A 25571-nucleotide genomic window follows, 5' to 3' on the forward strand; every position below is an offset into this window, starting at 1 on the left:
GACGCTGGACTGTCTGCGGGCGTCAAATGTGAGAACGGTGAGAGTTCGAGGGCGGCTGGTGCGCAACGAATTACGGCGTCGTAGCGGGAGAGAGAATCCCATCCCAGGATGGCGTCGTGAGAGCATGCCGCAATTGTGATGAACTCGACGTCGTACAGAACGTCCTGAATGATGACGCGAACAGTGCATACTGCTGTAGTATGAATACTCTGGGAGCTCGCGGTACGGAGGGACATCCCAGAAAGTGGCGTCATCACTTTTCGAAGTAAGCGGCAAAGTTTAGCGTCCATAACGGATACGGCGGCTCCAATGTCGATAAGGGCAGATGCGCGAACACCGTCCACAAACACGTCTATGACATTCGATGGACTTCGCTGAGGGCTTTTACAGTTCGATAGCGTCGCAGCCCTTGCCTCGTGGACTGCGACGACTAGTTTTCCTGCTCTCGTGCGACGGAACGTGGCCGCATTGGTGACAGTGGGCGACGTCGTGAAGACGGAGAGCTGCGAGTGGATGGAGCTGGGCGTGACGTCGGTGACATAAGCGGGTCGTAGAATGCACGGCTGGACTGCCTTGTGGCGGGTGACGCGACTCGAGGCGTTTGCACGCGATGGCAGTAACGTGCCACGTGACAGGCATAACCGCATGCAAAGCAGATGGGCCGATTGTCTGGTGTGCGCCGTCGGTTCGCCGGGGCAGGTCCCGCCCATGTCGCAGGATGCGATTGACGGGGCGGCTGCTGAAATGACTGCATGGTGGGTTGCAGTAGGGGCCTAGGGATGACGGCAGCATACATAGCCGGCACGCCCGCTTCCAAGGACGGAGGTCTAGCGGCGGCGTCGGCGTAACTCAATGGTGCAGCCGCAGGGATTGCCTGGTGCGTCCTGGCGACATATTGAACGTAATTCTGTGGCGCAGGAGCCGGAGGTTACTGGTGGTACTCAGGCATCACCTCCGCAATTTCCTGCCCAATCGCTCGGCGGAGGGGAGGAAGAAGAGTCGTCGACGACTGTTGAACGTGCGGCGGGTGGGCGAAGGCCAGGAGAGAGAACTGGCGTGCGATTTCCTCGCGCACGAATGACCACTTCTGCCAGCAGCGTGGCCTGGTGAGGTATGGCCGCCAAGCCAGCAAGCTCTTCTTCACGTGATAGAGAGCGACGGGTCATTGAACGTTGCCGGTGGAGCTCCTCGTAGCTCTGGCACAGTGTTGTGACCTCGTCCACGGTGGAAGGGTTTTTGGAGAGCAACATGGTAAAAGCATCGTCGTCAATGCCCTTCATAACGTTCCAGATCTCGTCAGACTCGGACATGGTGCCGTTGGCCTTCTTACACAAGTAGAGGACGTCTTCGATATAACTGGTGAAAGATTCACCGGCCTGCTGAGCTCGTTCGCGTAAGCGCTGTTCTGCTTGCAGCTTACGAACTGCAGGGCGGCCAAAAACGCTGATGACAGCGGTCTTGAAATCCGACCAAGTCGCAAAATCGGACGCGTGGTTGTTGTACCACAAGCTTGCTTTTCCCGCGAGGTAGAAGACCAAGTTGCCCAACTTGCCTGCTTCGTCCCATTTGTTGGGCACGCTCACGCGCTCGTAAATTGCGAGCCAGTCCTCCACGTCGGTGCCATTGGCGGCAGTGAAGATTGGTGGATCGCGGATGCGTGGGACACCGGTGCATGTGGTCGGTGTGGGAGGCGGGGTTTGCTGAGCGGCGTCTTGAGGCATGGTAGATGGCAGAGTACGGGAACGAAGCTCCAGGGGCATCGAATGGGAGCACAGCACTCTCCACCAATTTGTTAAGCTGTTTATTGGACGGCACTCGGCGACAATGCGCTATGGCGGCAGTCAAAGCAAAAGCACGGGCTCCGAGCGCGAGCGGCGTTTAGAAGAGGATGACCCACTAGGAGCCGCTGGCGAGCGCAACCGTTAAACAGTCCAATTGCTTCGCCACAACATCACTAATCACAACGATCACAAGCATCAGGCTCATGACATGAAAATTCTTTAGACTGTCAAGAAACCATTTCGTACTACTGCGCAGAATATCTCATGCGCCGGACAGCAATGACAACCAAAAAAACCAAAGAAGGAAAGCAACAAAGTAACATTTGACAGTACAGTACTCCAATCATTTAGAAAAAGAATGAAATACACATCTTCATACACCCTTTTCTATTCCACGTGCGACATCAGGTATTTACGCGATCTTATGAAGCTACGCTAAGGATTGATAATTCCTTATCGTGTAGGTGCACAGACGGCTAGCTTACGCACGAGGTGCCTTGCCTCTGGATGACGCAAGCCTTCGCTATCTCGCGAGGTTATTGTACCCTGTGACGGAATAAAACGGAGGTTTGTTCAAACTGCGGATCGCAACCACACCGACGGCAGTGTAAGGCCAAATTCGACGACGGAGCACATTTTAAGGAGCTGTGGTGCTCGCGCAGACGGATGTTCAGGCAGCGGCCAGTCTGGCTCACGTAAGCTTTCCCACATGAAAGGGGGATCTGGTACACAACCCCCTTTACACAAGACACAAAGCGAAGGCCATGCTTCATGGTGCACTGACCTCTTGCCTTTTCGTTTCGTTCTTGCCGGTGCTGCAGTCTCGGGCAAATCCCCTTTATCTTACTTGAGGCTGAAGAAACAACATTAACGTTAAAGCGTGCCGCCAATCTCTTGAAGCGGTGGGATACTCCTTGAATGTAAGGGATCACCGAGAACGCCCTGTTTTGCTCACTGCTTCCTTCCGGCGCTAACTTTCCGGTCTGCGATATCAAAGTCCTGCCCGCACCTGGTGAACCGAAGCGTCGGTTAGGACGATGTCAGATAGAAGGGTATGGCATATTTGTTTTATTTTTTTTTAAGTATACTGCAGGCCCTTCACGACCCGTGCGAGTGGGTACATGAATACATGAACGTATATACATTGCCGAAAATTCATGTTGCAAATTTTATTATTTAATATATAGTTTAACGTCCCAGAACTATTATATTGTCACGTGGTCGTGACGTCGACGAAGGCAGCAGTCAGCACGTCCGGGATGAAACTCTTTATTAGGCCGAACTTGTGGCCGGGAAACTGAAAGTCAAGCTACAGCAATACACTGATAGCGGCGAACACAGCGTCGACCGTCGATGAACTGACTAGCGGTATCGCTGGTTGTCGCGCAAGTTCTAGAATAAGCTCGTGTGTTCGCGTCTTGCGCGCAATCCTAACAAAATGATCCACAATAATCGCGAAGCATCTCTAACAATGAGGCGTGGCTTGCGCTAAGCGTTGCTGACAGTCTTTGTGGGCGAAAATCGAATACAGCAAAAGTGATAATAAGAAACGTACGTGGCAATGCCCCCCTCTGAAAAAGCATCGTCTCGATGCTTAAAACAGAACAGTGGGGGGGGGGGGGCAATGCATGCAACAATAAATAACAAGAATAAAGCAACAAAGTACAATAAACAATAAGCACAAGCAAGAAAGTACAATAATAAAGCAAAATGACAGTCCTCAGATTCGCTAACGCGCGTAATGTGGTGTGAGGCGCACGACATGGACGACTTCAGGTCGCGCACGGCGCCGCTGAGAGTTCGTAATGCCGTCAGGGACAACCTCGTAGTCAAGTGCGCCGAGGCGTCGAAGTACCTTGTACGGTCTGAAGCATCGTCGAAGAAGCTTCTCAGTAAGTCCCCGTCGGCGTATTGGAGTCCATACCCATACACGGTCACCGGGTCCGTATTCCATGTGGCGCCGTCGAAGGTAGCGGCGGCTGTCAGTCGTCTGCTGGTTCTTGATCCGTAGGCGGGCGAGCTGTCGTGCTTCTTCGGCGCGCTGTAAGTAAGCGGCGGCGTCGAAATTTTCTTCGTCGGTGACGTTGGGTAGCATGGCGTCGAGCGTCGTCGCCGGGCTCCTTCCGTAGACCAACGTCTACGGCGTCATCTGCGTCGTTTCTTGGACGGCCGTGTTGTAAGCGAAGGTCACGTACGGAAGGACGGCGTCCCACATCTTGTGCTCAACGTCGACGTACATGGCCAGCATGTCGGCGATGGTCTTATTTAGACGCTCGGTGAGGCCATTGGTCTGTGGGTGGTAGGCGGTGGTGCGGTGGTGCGGCGGTGGCTCGTCTCGCTGTATTTGAAGATCGCCTGAGTTATGTCCGCAGTAAAGGCGGTACCTCTGTCTGTGATGAGGACCTCTGGGGCGCCATGACGCAAGACGATGTCCTCCACGAAGAACTTGGGTACCTCGGCGGCACTGCCTTTGGGCAAAGCCTTTGTCTCGGCGTAGCGGGTGAGGTAGTCAGTTGCTACGACGATCCACTTGTTGCCGGAAGCCGACGTCGGGAACGGCCCCAGTAGGTCCATCCCTATTTGCTGGAACGGACGGTGAGGTGGTTCGATTGGCTGCAGAAGTCCCGCTGGCCTAGTCGGTGGTGTCTTCCGTCGCTGGCAATCTCGGCAAGTCTTCACGTAGTGGGCGACGTCGGCAGGAAGGCGTGGCCAGTAATATTTTTCCTGTATCCTCGCGAGCATGCGGGAAAAGCCGAGGTGGCCAGCCGTCGGGTCGTCGTGCAGGGCCTGCAGAACTTCTGGTCGCAGTGCCGAAGGTACAACGATAAGGTAGTTGGCCCGGGCCGGAGAGAAGTTTTTCTTTACGAGGACGTCGTTTTTCAAAAAAAATGACGCCAGTGCCCGCCTGAATACTTTTGGATCAACGGCGGTCCTGCCCTTGAGGTATTCCATAATGCCCCTGAGTTCCGGGTCGGCTTGCTCTCGTTCAGTGAAGTCGTCGGCACTTATGATTCCCAAGTAGCAGTCATCATCGTGGTCGTTCTGCGGCGGTGCGTCGACGGGGGCACGAGACAGGCAGTCAGCGTCGGAGTGTTTTCTTCCGGACTTGTAAACAACGGTAATGTCGATTTCTTGAAGTCTAAGGCTCCACCCTGCGAGGCGACCTGAAGGGTTCTTCAAGTTGGCTAGCCAACACAAGGCGTGGTGGTCGCTCACAACATTGAAGGGCCTGCCGTACAGGTAGGGGCGAAACTTAGACGTAGCCCAGATGATGGCAAGACACTCCTTTTCCGTTGTGGAATAGTTACCTTCCGCTTTGGATAGGGACCGGCTAGCGTAACTGATGACCCTTTCCAGTCCGTCGGTCTTCTGCACAAGGACGGCGCCGAGTCCTACGCTGCTTGCGTCCGTGTGGATTTCCGTATCGGCGTATTCGTTGAAATGCGCAAGTATCGGAGGCGTCTGCAGGCGTCGTTTCAGTTCTTGAAATGCCTCGACTTGTGCCGTTCCCCACTTGAACTCCACGTCGTTCTTCGTGAGGTGAGTTAGTGGCTCGGCGATCCGTGAAAATTCCTTGACAAAGCGTCTGTAATAGGCGCACAAGCCGAGAAATCGGCGTACGGCCTTCTTGTCGCTGGGAGGCGGGAAGGCAGCAATGACAGCTGTTTTCCGCGGGTAGGGGCGAACTCCAGATTTGCTAATGACGTGGCCCAAGAACAGGAGCTCATCGTACGCGAAACAGCACTTTTCTGGCTTCAGGGTGAGCCCGGAGGTCTTGATTACTTGAAGTACAGCGTCAAGGCGCCGGAGGTGTTCGATGAAGTTTGAGGCAAACACAACGACGTCGTCCAAGTACACAAGGCACGTCTGCCAGTTCAAGCCAGCCAGCACTGTATCCATACCGCGTTGGAAAGTCGCCGGTGCCGAGCAAAGACCAAAAGGCATGACCTTGAACTCGAACAGGCCTTCCGGTGTTATAAAGGCAGTCTTTTCTCGGTCTCTCTCGTCGACTTCGATTTGCCAGTAGCCGGTCTTGAGGTCCATCGCCGAAAAGTACTTCGTGTTGTGGCGTCGATCCAGGGTGTCGTCTATCCGTGGGAGAGGGTACACGTCCTTCTTTGTGATTTTGTTCAGGCGACGATAATCGAAGCAGAAGACGCCACAGGAGACGCCCATGGGCTGTTGGACGGCTGGATGATGTCGTCACATAGCATTTCGTCGACTTGTTTCTTAACGGCCTCCCGTTCCCGCGTCGAAACCCGGTAGGGACTCTGGCGGAGTGGTCGAGCATTTTCTTCTGTTATAATGCGGTGCTTAGCAAGGGGCGTTTGTGGGACCCGCGATGACGACGAGAAACAGTCCAGAAGAGCTTGGGTGGGGGTAGTTGGAACACACTGTAGAAAATTTTTTTATTGCTGCAATGTTGAGGACGAAAAAAACCTGACGTCTGTGTTGTCCATGTTTTTTCGTCCTCAACTTTGCAGCGCTAAACCAATTTTCTACAGAGAAACTGTCCTTGTATTTCTGCAGAAGGCATCGAAGCTGTTGCTGTTGGCGAGCGGGAAGACTTGGGTTTACGTCGAAGGGTGGCTCAGGTATTGGGGTAGTCGTCGTGGCTTCGTCAGAATCTGAAAAGGCAAACGCATCGCTGACGGCCAAGATTTCTTCGATGTATGCAATCGTCGTGCCCCTGCTCAGGTGTCTGTATTCTTGGCTGAAGTTGGTTAGCATCACGCTTCCTTTTCCTTCATGCAACCGAGCAATGCCCCTTGCGAGGCAAATGTTGAGCAAACGCTGATCGCTCTAGATGACACCTTCGATGTCTTCAGCTTTTTTGGTGCTGACGGGAATTATGACGCTGGAGCGAGGCGAGATGGTAACTTGATCCTCGAGCACGTTCAGGGCATGTTGACATGGATTCGTATCCGGCGGTGTCGTTTTGTCCGACGATAGGGTTATCGACTTGGTTCTTAAGTAGATGACGGCGCCGTGATGGTTTAAGAAGTCCATGCCAAGTATGACGTCCCTGGAGCAGTGTTGCAAGATTACGAAACTAACAGGATACGTGCGATTATTGATTGTGACTCTTGCTGTACAGACTTCAGACGGCGTTATTAGATGGCCTCCAGCGGTACGGATTTAGGGGCCTTCCCAAGCAGTCTTAACTTTCTTCAACTTCGTGGCGAAAGGTCCACTGATGACGCAATAGTCGGCTCCAGTATCGACGAGAGCGGTGACGTTGTGGCTGTCAATGAGAACGTCGAGGTCGCTGGTTTGTCGCCTAACGTTGCGGTGAGGTAGTCGTCAATGTCGCGAGGCCGTTCGCCTGTCTGCGGGCACGACGCGTTGATGGCGAATCCGCGTAGCCCCATCTGTCGGTACTGGCAGCGGCGGTACGTGTGGCCGGCCTCCCCGCAGTGGTAGCAGAGCGGGCGGTTGTCAGGGGCACGCCAAACGTCGGTCTTTCTCGGCGTGTATCGCTGGCCGGCTGGCGGGCGGTATGACGTCGGTGTTGGTGGCGGTGGTGCCTCGCGGCGGAACTGCTGGGGCGGCGCGGCGTGTTGACGTGGTCGAGGAGGGGGGTGTTGCCTCGGGCTGCAGCAGCATAGCTCATTGCTTGCAGCTGCGGCTGCGCTGACACAGGGACGCCCAGGGACTGCTGGATTTCCTGTCGGACGATGTCTGCGATCGAGGCATCTTCAGCCTGGCACGAGGGGAACATTCGACGAAGTTCTTCGCGCACTACGGCCCTTATGGTCTCCCGCAGATCGGCGGAGCCGATAGCCTGAACCGCTGCGCTGTCTTGGATCAAGCGACGGTTGTATTGCCGGGTGCGCATTTCCAACGTGCTCTCGATTGTGGTGGCCTCGGAGACAAATTCCTGGACTGCCTTGGGTGCGTTCCGCACGAGCCCAGCGAAGAGCTCTTGCCTTACTCCTTGCATGAGGAAACGGACCTTCTTCTCCTCGGTCCTGTTAGAGTCGGTGTGGCGGAAGAGTCCGGTCATTTCTTCCGCGAAGATTGTCACTTTTTCGTTCGGGAGCTGGACCCGTGTCTCCCGTAAAGCGGCGGCTCTTTCTTTTCGCACGACGCTTCTGAACGCTGCGAGGAAGCTGGTCCGGAAGATGTTCCACGTTGTCAGGGTAGGCTCCCTGTTCTCAAACCACGTCCCGGCGCTGTCTTCCAAAGCGAAGTACACGTAGCGTAACTTGTCGCTGAGGTCCCAGTTGTTGAAGGCCGCAGTCCTCTCGTACGACTCGAGCCACGTTTCTGGGTCCTCACATGATGATCCCCGAAAGATCGGCGGCTCCCTTGGCTGCTGCATCACGATCGCGGGCGGTGGCGCAGTGGCTGTCATCGTTGCCGCAGTCGTGGTCCTGGCCTTGGTCTTCCGAGTCTTGTCGGGTAGAGGCCCGTACTCCGGTGCTAGACCTTGTTGCCTACGGCTAGCTCGCGGTTGGCGTCGATGTCATCTCCGCGCTGTGGGCTGGGTTCACGGCTTGGCGGGGGCGTTCGGAACATGAACGAACAGCACCTCCACCAGATGTGACGTGGTCGTGACGTCGACGAAGGCAGCAGTCAGTACGTCCGAGATGAAACTCTTTATTAGGCCGAACTTGTGGCCGGGAAACTGAAAGTCAAGCTAAACCAATACACTGATAGCGCCGAACAGAGCGTCGAGCGTCGATGAACTGACTAGCGCGCGTGAAGCGCGTCGGCATTTATACATGTGCCGTCGAATATTCCAGCGTTATCGCTGGTTGTCGCGCAAGTTCTAGAATGAGCTCGACTGTTCGCGTCTTGCGCGCAATCTTAACAAAACAATCTACAATAATCGCGAAGCATCTCGAACAATGAGGCGCGGCTTGCGCTGAGCGTTGCTGACAGTCTTTGTGGGCGAAAAACGAATACAGCAAAAGTGATAATAAGAAACGTACGTGGCAATATCATTATGAGGGACGCCGTAGTGGAGGGCTCCGGAAATTTCGACCACTTGGAGTTCTTTAACGTGCACGTAAAGAACCCGGTTTCGCCATCACTCATATACAGCTTTGCTGTAAAAGAAGGTCGATACGTATTGGAATGGGCGCATGCTACAGGTACACAGCATTTGTGGGCATATGGCGGCAGGTACGCACTGCAGTGCTGATTTGCTTTCCTTCGGTGAGTGAATGTAGGCAACTAAAAATTAAAAGATAGTTGATCCCTCCATCATAGGAGTCAGAATAACACGAAAGTAAAGCGTGCCCTTACAGAAGTAACTGAATGTTCATTATACATTGATATGAGAGAGTTTGCACAATGTATATTGATATCTGGCAGCTATAGCACCGTTTAACGTGGATGCACCCAATTTGATGATTGGTGGTACATCTCCATCCCGACGACTAACGTCCATGTTAAATGGTTAAAGAAACCTTTAGTAGTTAACGGTGAAAGCGTAATCAGAGAACGAGGTGTGATAGCCAGAAGAGCGTCACATATTGGACCCAAAGTTTGGTCGCCATCCCGCGGCACCTTAAAATGTGATTGAACACGCACGGCCGGACTAGAGGGAAACGCAAAGCTCGTCGTGCCGCCTCGGTAGCCCGGCCGCGATTTTTCCCGGGGCGAGCGCGTGAGTGGGGAACGCTGTGTTACAGCCAGGTGAGATAGGCGTGCGTCGCAGAGTTACTTTGGTTTGGATTAGCGTGATGCTATGAGCGAGGCCGACGCTTTTACGACGCTTGGGGTAAGGTAGCCACCTCGCGGTGTGTTGCGGCATTGACAAAATTCAACTTCTATTGAAAACGCGCCGCATGGGACGGACGTGTAACGCGTTGCAGGTGGTAATGGCGGAGGCCACAGTAATGACGAATTACTTTATTTTACCGCTCCCAGAGGGCAACACTGCTCCGCTGACCGGGAGAGTGGTAGATAAAAAAGGCGGGTTTGTAAAGCCTCTAGAGTCTATAAAGAAAAAAAATGTGACCGTGGCGTAGTGGACAGCGTGCCCGGCATCTGTGGTTGCGGACCGAGCGATCGTGGTTTCGATGCCAGTTTACGGAACGTTTTTTTTTTTCGACCTCATTTCCGTGACGGAAATACGTCACTGAAGTCTTGGGGGACCCCGGCATAAAACACTTTCGTGTTAAAAATAAAAAATTGGAGCCCTCTCACGGCCGGAGTTGAGAAAAGGAAGCAACTGGGGGGGAATAAATAGACGTATCCACATAATTGTTCAGGAAGCGCGAATGCTCATTGTTAATTAAGTCGCGCTTCCCAGGCGAGGTAGCATGCCTTATACATGAGCTCTCGCCTTTTATTCCTCTAATATGCCCAACAGGAATGACAGTTATCGTGCTTCGGCGCTAATTTTGGCCTTACTTCTTTGCAGTTAACATTTTGAAATTTCAGAAATATTATGGCTTACAAATGACTGTTATTCGATTCGATGGTAGAATCGAAGAACGCACTGTTCCATTTGAATATCAAATTTTCGAATATTAGCGCACAGCCCGTAAACACTGAAGGGGTCCGCTCTACGTACGGCTGGTGCAGAAGCCTAGCTCCGGTCCCAGCCGCAAATAGTCGTACCGTGCATGTGTCAACGTCCCCTTCCCGTAGCGCGAGTCATCGCAGCTACGACGGGTTCGGGCGAATAAGGCAACAGGCTAGACCAACAAACAACACTTTATTGCTGCGCTAGCAATAACGCGTAAATGTCGCATAGAGGGATAGTCCGCTCTAGTAGAAAACAAAGGGTAACGCTTACACCTTCGGTCGATGTTCGGCTCGGGGAACTTGGGGCGGTGCGGTGGTACCTCGCAGGTCAGCAGAGCAAGAGAGACCGTCTGCCCGTCTGCTCGGTTGTTTTATTCACCTCCCGTGTCCCTCCCCAGCGCGAGGGTTGTTTCCCTCGCAGGGCGAGTTCCCTTTCCCGCAAGCCGGGATGCGAGGATTGGCGCGAGGAGCGGCGGGAAAGAAGGGGTTGTCCGGAAAGGGCGACGGTGCTCCTCTCCTAGTGGTCCCTTGGCTCCCGCCGTCAGTTCGCGATCGCGCCAGCCTTAAAGGCCCGAACACACGTAGGCGTTGCAGCGCGTCAACGCGTGACTTTTTGACGCGGCGCCGCGCCCTCTCCCTATGGAGCGGGAGGGCGCGCAGCTTCGCGTAGCCGCGCGCCCTCTCTCCCCATAGGGAGAGGGCGCGACGCCGCGTCAAAAAGTCACGCGTTGACGCGCTGCAACGCGTACGTGTGTTCGGGCCTTAAGGAAAGGAAATGGGCGCGCGTGCTCTCCCACAACACGTCACTGCAAACAATGCACCTGTTCCATTCTGTTTCACCAAGTCGAATGAAAATGAGAAGACGTGTTTTAGAGCGAAGCACCTTAGCGTCTCGGCCTGTCGGCGTGCATCGTCTTATGCTGCCGGGACAGTCCATTTGCTTGAGCCCAAGAGAGAGCGCCACCGCCGCAGCGTTCGCCGTGTGACGAGAGAGGGTGAACGGCGCGCGTTGACTATGGAAACGCTCTTTCTGCGATGAACGCTGAACTACCAGCTCGCAAGGAACGAGAACGCGCCCTCGCCCGTGAGAGACAACGCCGACGCAGGCAGCGTCTGCGAGCGAGTTTCTTAACTGAAAAAATCCGGCAGATCCCACGCACTGTGGGAATCGATGTAATACGAAGAAGCCAGCAAAGAGCTGCATACATCGCCTTGTTTGTCCTTGAGGCAAATAAAGTCATTCACGTCATGACACCTAGATCACTGTATTTCGCATGTTTGTCATGCATTCATGCATGTACAATCTTTAATATAACGAAACGTATATTCTGGTATATGCAATGCATGATCTGTCGTTTATGTTCGCCAAGCACTCATGTCATGCCATGCCAGTTTTGGCGTATATCCAATTAAGAAAGCGGCCGGAAGCGCACCAAGACAGTATCATATAAATCATGCCGTATACTCGTATGACATGCATGTAGGAAAGACGGTAACTTTTCAAGGGCTCGTTTTTCTTTGTGAGACACAATATTAATTAGGACTAACAGACAATAATGCCAAGGAAAGTATAGGGGATGTTATTTGTAGTAGTTAGGACAGAAATGTGAAGAAAGTAAAGTGGACGATAAGATTCCTTGCCGCCCGCAGGGACCGAACCTGCGATCTTCGAGTAACGCGTCCGATGCTCTACCACTGAGCTACGGCGGCGGTCATCTGCCCGTCCACTTTATAGAGTATATATGTGGATTAAACTTAGGAGTATTAGTCAGCGCCGATCGCAGCCATGGCGGATAGTGTGGAACACTCTTTTTTCTACTCTCCTTGGCATTGCTGTCTGTTAGTTCACCTGTGATTTATGTTCTTCTTACAGTCACGTCACGCAATACCAGATTTCAAGATAGCGAAACGTCCACAAGCGCACCATGAGCGGGGCATGTATGCCATGTCGTACATAACATGCATGTCATGATTTTCATGTTACCACATGTCATTTATGTTCGCCATAATGAAATGCTTCGTCGTACCAATTTTGGTATATATCCATAAAATTAAACGGCGGCGAGCGCCCAGAGACCATGTCATGTAAATCATGATGTACATGACATGCGTGTTATTATTTGCACGATAGAAGCTGTCACTTATGTTTTTAATACAGTATTGTCACGCCATACTAATGTGGGTACATATCAAGCTAACGAAACGGCCACACGAGCACCAAGACCGTGGCATGTAAATCATGCCGTTCATGACATGCATGTCATGATTCTCAAGTTACGACCTATTGTTTATGTTCGTCAAACGGTCATGTTGTGCCATACCATTTTCGGTATACGTCCCAATGACGAAACGGCCAGGAGAGAACAAAGTCGTAGGCGGCTAGATAGATAGACACGCTCAAGGTCGCAGAAGTACGCTAAGAAATGGTTCGCATTTAAAAACCGACTGCTCGTGCCGCACAACCGTTCACCGGCGACCACGTATATATAGGCACTGGATCTTGACCTGCAATGTAGTGCCGGTGGGAGATGTCTCTTGTGCGTACTTGAACAATAAAGATTTGCAGCGTGCACGTTAACTAAAAGCGGACTGCGGGTCTGTCTAATATCTCTTCTGCCTCTCATTGCCCATTAGCAGTGATTTTGCTGTGGGAAACACCGGCGCACCCTGCATGCTTCGCCCCTCCACATATTTCACGTTAGCGGAGCTGAAACACCCTTCCCTACATGCTTCGCCCCTCCCCCATTTTTTTGCCCCTTTAACTTGTATAACTGCCGCAAAAAATTGGGGGACCCTTAAGCTTCGCCTTTAAGAGTTGAACGCGATAGCGAAATCCGGCCCCTAGTGCGCACTTCAACCACTAAGTGCATACTTATTAATTTATTTTTATTTATTTATTTACAACATACTGCAGGCCCACATGGGCCCAGGCAGGAGGGGTAGTTTGCAATACAAAACACAGAATTCAAAAAGGCGAAAAATATACAAATAAATGCTTACATTTCAATTCCAGTGTTAGAATATCAGTAATCAATCAGGTCAATTGACTCAACTGAATCAATCAATGATAATGGCAGTGTGTTCCATTCGTTCCAATGTGTATTGTTACACACACACACGCACACACGCGCGCGAATTTTACAGGCTTTCGATCTAAAGCAAGAGTCGCATGGCCTCCAAGATATACGCCGCGCGCCGGCCCTCTCGGATGCCATAAAAAGTGAGACATATTTCTCACAATGCCTCACAGATGGCAGCACATTATCTAGCGTTTGCTGCGTTTGCTTGATATGTTTTCCTCTAGATGGACATAGTTGTCCATTTGTAGAGCTGTTTGAAAGTTCGTGTGTGTATTTAGCGGCGATGGCTGCACTATCCTGGCGTTTTTCGACGTAGTTTGATGGCCTCGCGAATGCGCCTACCGTATGGGCTCGTTTTCGTCGTGACACCTGCCGAACAAAATGCGTCGAGACTCCTTTCACTACATGACATTTATGTAGTGTTTTTGTCCGAAGTAACTGCAAGCAACAGCGTGGCTTTGTGGTAAGACACCTGCTTGCCACGCGAACGGCCCGGGTTCGATCCTCATTGGGACCGAAGATTTTTATCCTTTATTTTATTTGCTACTTTCTCGATTTTTCGCTCACGGATGATTTTTCGCTCACAACCAACGGTGCCGACGCCGACAGCGGAATTTCTGCGACACGAGCTCTCTAACGCTACCGCGTTAAAATTACAAGTGCTTATGTGAAGGCTTTCAAGGTCAGCCTCGCTCACTCAGGCATTCAACAACCAGAAACGCGTGCCCGCTGGTACAGATAAATGGAAGCTAATTTTGTTTTGAAAACAAGACTGATAAACAGTGCGATAGTATTGCAGGGACGATGATATGACAACTACAACTAGTTTTAAATAGAGCATCTGCTCTATTTAAAAACTGTCGTTGGGCAGCTTGCTTCGCGCCTTGGTAAATACGTCTGCACCTACTGTAAATAGGTGGTCGACTGACGCATTCGATGACGCTCCTATTGTCAGCCCCTGGCAGGCCGATAGCAGTCCGCCGCTGCGACAAAAGGACAGCTCTGGAAATGTGGCGCCTACGAACGAAGTTTTGTGTAAAACTTCCCGGATATTTGGAATGAAACAAAAACTTTAACGTGACCCCTCACGTTACCAAAAAATGGTAACGTAAGTACGTTACCCGTTACAGTTCCGGAATAATAACGAGTACGTAACTAAATTACCGAAGAAAGTAATGCGTCACCGGTAACGGCGTTACTTGTAACGCGCTGCCACCAACACTGCTTTTTTCTCTATAGGCGCCTCTCTTTCCCAGGGGAAGTGGACGGAAACGGCGTAGCTAAAGACCCGGCAAATGCCTCTGTCGCCCTGTCGTTGTTAACCAGTGATTCCACTCCTGCGCCAAAGTGCGCCAAATTGTATTTACTGCGCCATCCTGATAATATCGACAAAAATTGCGCCAAACTGCGCCAAAGTCTAGGGTTTGGTGGCATCTATCACCGGCAATCGCACCGCCGGCGCGTCAGAACATGTGCAGCTTGATCTTGGGGCTGCCAAAGTCGCAACCATGGACCAAGAATTATTCCGCTGAATAAATGGCGCTCGCGCGTGCGTGCCGAGTAAGCCATGATGCCATGCACGGTGCCGACGCAGCTTCTGTTCTGCAAGTCAGCTCGACAGCAAAACGCGCTCTCCGCAGAGGCTCGTGACGTCTAGGCCTATCGGTAGCGAGATAGTGCGACGGCAATTCATCGGCGAACGTCGTCTGTTTCAGAAACGCTGCGATAGCTCGTTTCAAGCGTCGTACGGCACCGCTTGAAAGCAATGTTCAGTAATGACTACATGCGTGCCGCTAAAATGTCTGTCACTTCTGTTTCTGGACATCGCCGAATGAAATCTGAGATCGCTAGCAGTAGATATGGAACAATATCGAATTTTTCTTGCTTCGCGTTTATGGAAGAGCACGCGAACGGTGGGAACGCGTTGACACTTTTCCTGAGATATACTTTATCCATGGATCTTCATCCAGAAGACCTTTTTTGTAATTCCCTCCACCAGCACATCCGAGTTTGTAATCACTCTGCGCTAACTACCCCCTAAAAGGCCCTGCCCTTTCGAGCTCACTAGCTAGGGTTCCAATTCGAATTTTTCGCTGGCTTTTATAAAATATCATCTCATTAATAACAGCATATCTCCTGGTCGGAGCAGCCGCATATGCGCAGCTGTCAGTAGCGGGCCCGTCGCTGACGGCCCACAGTGAAGGGGCTACGCCATGTTACACGTCCGCCCCTCGCTTTCGAGGGTCAATAGCTGACGGTTAAAAAAAAACTCAGTTTCGCTTAAGGGCGAAGCAATGAAAGCGATACCAACAAATTGTATTGTTAAACGAAGTAAGGCTAGCAGCTAACTCTTTTGGATCCGATCTCGCGTAACTCAACAAAACGCTGGTTTAAGGAAAAAATTACACCATTTCCCGCTAAAGGGGACCATGAGGCGATGCGAAGCCGGAGCACTTGCACGATCGCGTTCCGTTGGCGTTCTTTGGGCATGCTACTGGCCTCGCGTCGTGGAACGCGAAGAGGAACGCTACGCGCGTCTTGTCTTCCCTTAGCCTGGCCGTTAATTCTCACAGGGCGAGCGGGGAACGCAGTCGGCAGGCGTGCGAGAGGGGGGCAGCGTAGGAGAGGAGAGAGAGGGGGAGGGGACGCGCGTGCGCTGGTGCTCATCGCGGCGTTGCGCAGGAGAGAATGTGTGTCTAGCCCGCGTTTCAGAGGAAGAGTGGAAAGAGGGAGGGGAGAGGAGGAAAGGGGAGAGGGAAAGAGGAAAGGAGACGTGGAGAGGGGGAGGGGGAGTTGAGAGGGTATGCGCAAGCGCAGTAAGGGCGGTCACGCCGCACACCACCGCCACCACCGGATTGAACTCCGCCATAAGATACTTCGCATCTAAAATGGCCGCTCCAGGAACCAAAGCGTTTTCGTGCTCTCAGTTCTCTAAACGCAAAGTAAGCGTTGAGAGCACAGCAAATTTACGAGCCGTCTCCTGATGCCTCGAGATAGCGCGCGCGCAAGCGACTGCGCCCTTCGAACGATGCGGTTCCTCCCCCCCCCCTCCGCTCCCCTGGCGTCCCTCCATGCTCCTTACGAAAGACAGGCGGGGCGTCTCCTCTCTGTTTGATGAGCAATCGAGGGCAGGCCCGCATGCGGGAAGATGCTATCTCATGCGCTGTCCGTGCAGCGGAGACAGACGGCCGGCTAGTTTAATCTCCGCTTCAGCCGCGTTCGCCGCCAGCGCTCGCGAGCTTTTACCCGCGGCTAGAATGAGCATGGGGATGTTACTAATTTGTACTTTATACGGAAAATTACGGCAACGGTGACGGCAAAAATCCGCCGAGAGTGTCCATATAATTGCTATCACAATAAATTTTTTTTAAAAATTGAGGAGCTGTGAAGTGGATGATAAGCGAAGTTGCTTCGCGCATGGCACAGAGGTGACATGGTGGAGGACAGTTTGGTATGTAAAACCAGGTTGTTAACGGCCAGGCTGTTAACGTTCAATCCGAAATATTAATGCGAAAGCCTTAGACGACATTAGAGTTCAATCAACCAAGGGACCAGGCAGGATTTCGTACAGGCTTCTCAGCAATAGACCATATTCATACTATCAATCAGGTGATAGAGAAATGTGCGGAATACAACCAACCCCTATACATAGCCTTCATAGATTACGAGAAGGCATTTGACTCGGTGGAGACATCAGCAGTCATGCAGGCACTGCGGAATCAGGGCATCGATGAAGCCTACATAAACATAATGGAAGAAATCTACAACGGCTCCACGGCCACTATAGTCCTCCATAAAGAAAGCGAGAGAATCCCAATAAAGAAGGGCGTACGGCAGGGAGAAAGCCTTAGATGCTTTATCAAACACAAAAATTGACCGTCGGCGGCGTTCGATTGATGCAAAAAATAATCATCATGTGATGTCGTCATCAACACGTCATAGATCGTCAAAACTTGTCACGGCATCATGGCGTCATATATCGTGATGTCACATGACGATGTCATCACATGCCATCGCCATTTTACACTGCTTCCGTGATCGGTGCACTGATCATGGAGCTAGCGCAAAACCAGGTGAGGTGCAGAAAGCTTGCAGAGAGGGAGGGGGAGGATCAACACATCGATCGAGAAGAAAAAGAACCTGGCTTTCGCCTTGGAGTTTTCTTAGGGGAATGCATCAGGGACAGTGACTCTTTGGCATTGAGGCACTGTTGTACGTCACGGCGTTTGTCTACCACGTCTTCTGATAACCACGTAGATGTGTTTAGAGTGTTATTTATAAATTGCAATTTTATTGATCCTGTAGTTTGTTTATTTGCTAGTGTCTAAAATAATCGCCGAAGAGGTTAATTCAGAACACTCAACTGCATGAGCCCTCATATTTTCATTAGCGAATGAAGTATGCAGTTCTCCTGAGATGATTTTTTCCATCAGATTTGCAATGAATCGAAATATTTCTAGCTTTCATAAGAGCCCCATAATAATATTCAGGTGCTTGAATGTTAATGCAATATACTTCCGTAGTACACTCCAGGACGTGAAACTTGCTGCTCCAGAGTGCTCCCAGATGCAGAATTATCTGCTCCAAAGTGCTCCAAGATGAAAACTTTTGCTGCTCCAAAGTGCTCCAAAACGGAAATTTTGCTGCTCCAAAAATTGCTCCAAATCAGAAGTCCTCGGTAGCATCACTGTGTTAACAAAAAAAATCAGCATATCCACGGAGTGAATGATGATGAGTGGGCGAAGCTGCGGAGGTTCATCGGTAAACCGTGAATCTTCCGTGAATTCTGCCCAGTACATCATCACCGACGTGAGATCGGGCGCGTTTATACTAAAGGTTCGATGAGTTATGACGACTTGCAGCTCAGTTTAATTTTACATGTACGCTGTGAATTTTCATTGTTTAGAAAACCATTGCTTTAGTAAACATCTCTCGTCTTTCGTTAAGCAGCTGGCGTCTTTTCGTTTTGCTTTAGAAACATCTGGCGTTCTTTCTTTTTGCTTTTACAAAACATCTGGCGTCTTTCGTTGGCTTATTTCATCAATCAACGGCGTTTTGAACAAAATTTTTATTGTTTAATCACGCACAGGAGAAATCTCACCAGGCACTACCTTGGAGGTAAACAATGGCTGCTAATGGGAATGAGAGACAGAAGAAGTCGGCTTTTAGCTAACACTTACACTTCCACTTCTACTAACGTTTCCTACTGGAACATGCCAATGGCTGCTAATGGGGAATGAGAGACAGAAGAATTCGGCTTTTAGTTAACGCGCACGCTGCGAAATTTTTATTGTTCAACAACGCACAGGAAAAATCTCGCACCGGCACCACCTTGGAGGTCAAAGCGTAAGACTGGTTACGCACTACGACTACTACGCCTACGACTACGAGGGACGAACGGGTGCCGCCTTAAGGAGCTTCGCCCCTAAAAACATGCGCGCCGTTGAAAACACGAAAGCCACAAACGGGCGCGTAGGAGCTGTGCTGTAAACTATCTTACAGAGGGGCGATGTACCCTACACTTTGCGATTTGTGTGATTTCTGATCTTAATATCGCCTCCATAGGAATCTCAGTGGAGTGTGCTCCAATTGTTTTAACAAAAGTTAGCGCTTAATATTCCTTTCGTGGTCTTTGAAAGGACGACGTGAGAACAATATATTTGAGGCTGCTGATAGAATTGCAATAGTTAGTGTGAAACGCCATATTGGCGACTTTTGACGGTGATCTGGACGGACAGTCTGCATTGAGAAGGATCCTGTCACGTACGGTTGTGTCTGTGGCGCTTAAGTTATAGAATCTATACGGCTTGTACAGTGTGCAGTTTTCATTCGCAGAGTCGAGAACGCCACCATGCACCACATGCGGGAGATGCTGGTCAGGGACCACGAGCTTGTCTGCAGGGAGAATGAGCGACTCATCAAAACTCTGGACGCCCTGGAAAAAAAGTGAGTGACAGTCGTGGTAAACATGCAAACATTCAAGCCGGGTCAAGGATGCCTGATACCAGGAGAATATGAAGCAGTTTTGCGTGATAAATTAATTAGCCAAAGGGCGATTTCAGGGGTATACAGTAGGGGTGTGCGAAGACTCGAAAATTACGAATAACGTATCGAATAGCGTTCGATTCAATTCAGTAGCCGAATCGATTAGCGGATGTTGCAAGTACTGAATATTTTTCCAATACTTTTCGAATACTCAGCTCCGACGGGAAACCCCAAAGAAAGCGCTCGTGTCGTCCCTCTTTGCTTTCCGTTCCTTGCTTAAGCCTTTCCTTCAGCACTACCGTGCTTGCGCTGCAAACCCTTTCAATATGCATTTCAACCAACTAGCCCAAATAGCCGTACTTCTCCAAAGAAACACAACGTTGGAAGAGCGAATGATCATTTTTGTACTTTTAATTAGTGAATTACAAGGATGCGCGCAGGTCAAGCTTTTATGGGACTATGGAAGCTTTACTCATCACTGCAAGAAGGAATTTTCACTTTAAATTCCAGTGTCGCCGAAAGAAAGCGTCCTCAATACACAATAATTATCATGAGATTCATGTTGTTCTTTCATTTAATATTCTTTAACATTCAGGTTTTGATATGATTTAAAAGCGGTGAAAAAGTACCGCCTCCAATACTGAAGTAAGTGCTGTATTGACCCTACACTTAAAGAAATACCTCGAAGGCTCAAGTCGCTACTGTATACGAGCTTACCTCAATTTGCATAACTGTGGTATCTTTTGCGGCAATGCTGCTTTGATCAACTTTGAGAATATTTGTCTGAAATAAAAAAGTCACAGTTTCACCGCGAGGGAGAAGCGATGAATGCGATAGCAACAAATTGTAGTGTTATACAAAGTGAGGCTGGCAGCTGACTGTTTTGTATCCGATCTCACGTAACTACAAAACTCTGGTGTAAGAGAATACGACCGTTCCAGGGAGAGATGCTCTCCGCATAGTCACTTCGCGTTGAGAGCTCAGCACGTAGACAGATATACGAGCCGCCCGCTGTGATGGCTGTCGAGATAGCGCGCGCCAGCGATCACGCCCTTACATTCAAAGTTCAAAGTTGCTGCTCGCGCGACCCCTCCCCCCCCCCCCTCGCGTCTTTTTATGGTCGTTAAAGCCGAGCGGGGCGTTTTCTGTCTGCTTCGACGGTAGGCCGAGCGGGGTGATGTTATCGCATGCACCCTCCGAGCGACGGAAATTGTCCGGCTCGTTTCATCTCTGCTTCGGCCGCGTTCGTCGCCCCCGCTCGCGCGCGCTTTTACCCGCGGTAGAACATGCGATGCGCGGGGGGATCTTATCAACTTAGACTTCACACGGGAGGGACATGACGGCAACGGCGACGGCAAGAACTCGTCGAGACTGTCCATATAATTGCTATCGCAATAAAAGTTGTAGAATTCTAGGCCTGTCTTGAAAATTGTTGCCATATTATTGGAAAACTATTGGAACAGTATTCGATACGTATTCGATTCGGTATGATCACTATTCCATTCGTATTCGATTAAACTCTGAATTTCGCACACCCCTAGTCTATACGAGTCAGCAGCTTGTCGCTTAGCGGACGCTTGGAAACGCCGGGCAAAGCGCACCATAACTTTCAATGCTTGATCAAAGAGAAAAAGAAGCAACGCCCGAACATTCGAGGCAGAATGGAAACGACTATAGCTCTGACAGCAGGCGAAACAACTTTGGGAAAGCGGCAAACCAGACTCAGAAGAAAACGGTATACTTACGTAAACCCTGTCTAAACGAAGTTTTATGTGTGCGACAGCAGTAGGATGAAGCGCAGAGCTGTGCTAAAAGAGGACGCCGAACACGCAAGCTACACCTAATTTCATAGTTATGGGAGTGTGTGTAAGAAAATGGAGAATTAGAGCTGCATCTGATGCCCATGTTCCTATCACAAAATCCTGGTCACAAAACGGCCTCATGAAATTCCCCTCCCGGATATCGCCTCTGTCGGCAAGATACTTTATCTCGCGTCGTGGCCGTGGTGACAGAGCGTTGTGTGCCATCGCAATATTGAGCATGAAATTATAGGTTTCTATCGGCAACATTCAATTCCCAACTATGTGGTGTGTAGGACACAGGATGCTAATGACCTTTTCAAGGATAATCTATACCGCCTTCTACAGCTTACCAAGATTAAAGTTGCAATTTGAGCCTGCTTGTTTGCCATTAGAATGCAAAGCTGCGCGTCTGAGACACGGACAGACGGAAGACACAATTAGAAACACGAAGCCCGAACTCACAACAGTTTTATTTCGAGAATTGAGTGATAGGCATGCTACCACGCATGTTCTGAGAGTTCACATTACACATGTGCACTACCATTCAAAAAGCTCTCTTTCACATGCAGGGGAATGCATGCCTCGCTGATGCATCTATCTTCTAATTTAGAGATGCCTTGAGCTTCTATTATCAACCGCGTCATTTCATTTTTGCTCCTGGCTATTACACTGCGCTGTTCAAATGTAGGCCTGCACCGCGATTTTTGCAATGGATTGCCAACCAGCCACCTAGCTGTTTTATTATTAACATTATTTGCGCGCTTGCGTAGCCTATCATTAATACAACGGGAAAATTTTCCTATGTAAAAGAAATCACAAGATAATGGTATGCTGCGAACTATTCTGTCTTTACACGATAGGTACTATCGATGAAGTGGATGCGCTTTAAAGACGAGGACGAACAAGAGACGGGACACACACTGCGCAACTTACAACTTGTTGGAAAAAGGGAGTAGCGTCACTTATATACACTCAAGCACGTGACACAGGGCCTGTGCATTACACGTTACTAAGCACTCGAACATTCAATCTCTTTCTTTGATAATGTCAATGAACCTATGCTGACACACGATTCTGCGAGTTCTAAAATATATTTTGCTTCAACAACGAGCCTCGCCGATTGATTATGGCTGCGAGATATGACTGTGCACTGCTCAAATTTCGGGCTGCAGGAGCACCTTTGGCAGCGAGTTGGGAGGTGACCGTTGTTACCGTTCCTGGCATTATTGCTTGTTCTCTTAGACGCTTAAGGCAGCGCCCAGTTTGCCCTATATACACCTTTCTGCGTGAAAGTGGAATGTTGTACACAACACCCTTCTGGTACTGAAAGAAATTTACCCTGCGGTTCATGTCGCAGACGAGAGGAGCACTGGAACAAGGCTTTGTCAATCTGCACAATCTGGATAATTTTTGCGGAGCAAAAAATACTAACTTCACACCGGCCTTCAGAGCAGCTTTCTTAAAATTGTGTGATATGCGATGAATGTATGGGATGACCGCTACTTTTTTGTTCCTGTTAGACTTATCGCTGTTCTGTTCACAAAAAGATTGCTTATCTATCTTTATTACTAGTACCTCGGACACAGACACTCACACGTGGTCAGGGTAGCTTGACGCCTTTAGACGATTTACTTGTTTTAAAAAACATTGCTGCACACGATGAGGGCATGATTTTATTAAATGCATTATTTAGACACATGTTGGCGATGCTTCGTTTCACGAGTTCAGAATGAGCCGATCCATAGGGTAAAATCGGTTTGTTACTTCTTGGCTGATAACCCCAGCATGCATGGTTACTGTGAAAGATGATATACAAGTCTAAAAACTGAATGGATCCGTTTAACGGAAGTTTATTTGTCACTTGCAAAGGCGCTAACGTCTGCCTAAAGGCGGTCAAGGTTCCTTCTACATCAAAGTGAGCCCCAGTAGAACTCTTGTCAAAAATTACAAAAAAGTCATCTAAAAACCTAAAGATTTTTAGTACATTGCAATGTGCGAACTAACTGTTGAGAAGCTCGTCTATCTGACCTAATGTCGTACGACGATTTATTGCGAGACACCGACGTCTTAAACGGTCGAGGTAGCACCGGCAGAACACGAAGGTAGATCGCGCGCACAGCAACAACAGACGCGGAAGCTCTTCTCTCTCTTTCTCACTACACTAAGAATAGTTCACTTAAAATGGGTGCCAAACTAGACCCTATGCAAATGCCACTACGCTGCAGGTAAAGGCTTCCCTCCCAGCGAACGTATGTAGAGCACAGGTAAAAAGTTACCAGTTCCCGAAAGCTTGCGACAGGAATTCCTAATCTATTCTGGAAGCCAACTGCACCATACCTGTCAATGCTTGCCTCAATGCACCTGAGCAGCGTACCCACTTCATCGACATGCAGAACCAACTGGTCCAACTAAGTGCACATGTACTATCGGTGTCAAATGAAAGGCGAAGAGAGGCAAGCATTAGCAATGATATAGTGCGCGCCGTCCAGTCATCACCACAGGCAGGCACGCGCCAAACCGGATGTGCGTGCCTGTCAATGGTGATAACTAGATTGAAAATAAAAGTAAGAATGTGTCACGAACTAGCCCCACAACGTGTTGTGCTAATTGAAAGGGTTTGCAGCGCAAGCACGGTAGTGCTGAAGGAAAGGTATAAAAGCGAGGAACGGAAAGCAAAGGTGGACGACACGCATTTCAATATGCATATTAACCAACTAGCCCAAATAGCCGTTCTTGTTGTGCTAAGGCGTTACTTTGGTACTTTCTTGAGGGTCGTCAAACATTTCGTTATTTCCATAAGGCACCGCAGACTTCTTGTAACACCTTCGAATACTCGGTTAAGGAAAGAGAAGGTGAGCTGAGGTACCAGCGTGCATTTAAGTTCCTACTTTATTTCTTACAGCTGCTTCGGTGACTTTAAACGGTGTTATAATTAACACCCGTCTCTCAAGCACTCATTTATTTCCTTGAGATATGTATCACACGGCAATTCATTGACATTTGAATGCCTGTAGGGACCTCAAAGATTTCCTTGTTTGGTAATTGAAAAAATGAGGGCTATATGGAGCAGAATGCTTGTAATATACCATTAATTTATTTGTTAATGGTTCGCAGGTGTCGTGTCACAGGACATCTTTGGGAAATTTCATGACCTGTCAATGATGATAACTAGACTAAAAATAAAAGTAAGAATGTATCATGTCCGTAGCAATGACCGCAGCAGTGACCATCATCCTGACACTGTGCTGTCACTGACACATCCTGACACTGTGCCCACTTGTGGCAGATGCAAATCTGAAGAAGTATGTTTTCGTAAAGACAGATGTAACACACACTCAACTAAAGAAATTGCAGAAGTTTGTCAAAAGAATTAGTACAGTTTACCTTCATCCTCTGAACACAATGACTAGGCATGTGTTGAGGCATAGGTCGGCAAAAACAATTGAAGCTCACTCAGACTCACTCAAGAAATATATTTTGCTCTAAGGGCACACTCGGACTCAGACTCACCAAACGTTTCCTCAACCGGAGTCACTCCGAATCAGACTCGTCAACTTATTACTCAGTCGGACTAACTCGGACTCAAACTTACCAACTTATTTCTCAGCCGGACCCACTCAGACTCAGACTCACGGCTTCACCTGAGTCTGCGTGAGCGTGAGCGAGCTGACTCATGAGTCTGTTAGCGTAAAATTAGCTTTCTCGATCATGGTGTCAAAGCTCTTTGACGCCAATATCTCACATAATCGGTGCTCTAGGATACGCCTTTTGATCTTGCACCTTCAAATGCGAGTTATCAGTGGTTTCAATCCAGTAAGGACATTTTTATGAAATACGCAACCCAGACGAGACGTTTTTATCAAGAACTTCCCGTGAAAGAGTTTGCGAGGAGAAGTCATGGCACCTCCCCCCCCCCCCCCCCCCCCGAGGTAGCGCATGAACGCTAGTGCGTTGATATATGTGTGATTAGACTTGAGTATTAACGTAAGCCGATATAAGGCTTATAGTAACGCTGAAGATGAGTAGGTAGCACCATAGGTCGACAAGAAAAGGTAGGACCATGGTCCCTCAATACTTTTCAGTGGTCATGAAACTTCCCCGAATGTTTCATATAGGGACAAAAGTGGCCACCAGAGGTGCCACCGTAAGCAGAAGGGCATTGATCTGCCGCGCTTGGTAGGGCAGTTGCGCATTCGCGGAAGTGTTTGCCGTCAAATACACTTCTTCAGTTATTTTCCTTCTCCGTGTTCTCGCTAACAAATCATAGTAGTGATTAGTATTGTCGATATGGTCATGATACCCGTTGTCAAATTGCCCAAGTCAGTGATTGCTGGCAAACAACGGCAGTTAGTTACCTGCATAGCCAAGACGAGCCAGTTAGGTCGAGCCATAGCTGTCGCTGTCGTGCTGCCAAGCCCATTACACGGTGACCCGCGAGG

General features: G+C 49.8%; 1 protein-coding gene across 1 annotated transcript in view; it reads left to right on the plus strand.

Moving 5' to 3' along the window:
- Positions 1-19295, plus strand: part of LOC119389195 (kinesin-like protein KIF12) — a 332325-nt gene extending 313030 nt beyond the window's left edge. The window contains exon 8 of the mRNA XM_049415048.1: positions 19181-19295. Within this exon, the coding sequence (XP_049271005.1) occupies positions 19181-19295 (115 nt within the window). The remainder of the gene's footprint in view (positions 1-19180) is intronic.
- The last annotated feature ends 6276 nt before the right edge of the window (positions 19296-25571 follow it).

This window comes from Rhipicephalus sanguineus, chromosome 4 (genome assembly GCF_013339695.2).
Source record: "Rhipicephalus sanguineus isolate Rsan-2018 chromosome 4, BIME_Rsan_1.4, whole genome shotgun sequence".
Lineage (NCBI taxonomy): Eukaryota > Metazoa > Arthropoda > Arachnida > Ixodida > Ixodidae > Rhipicephalus > Rhipicephalus sanguineus.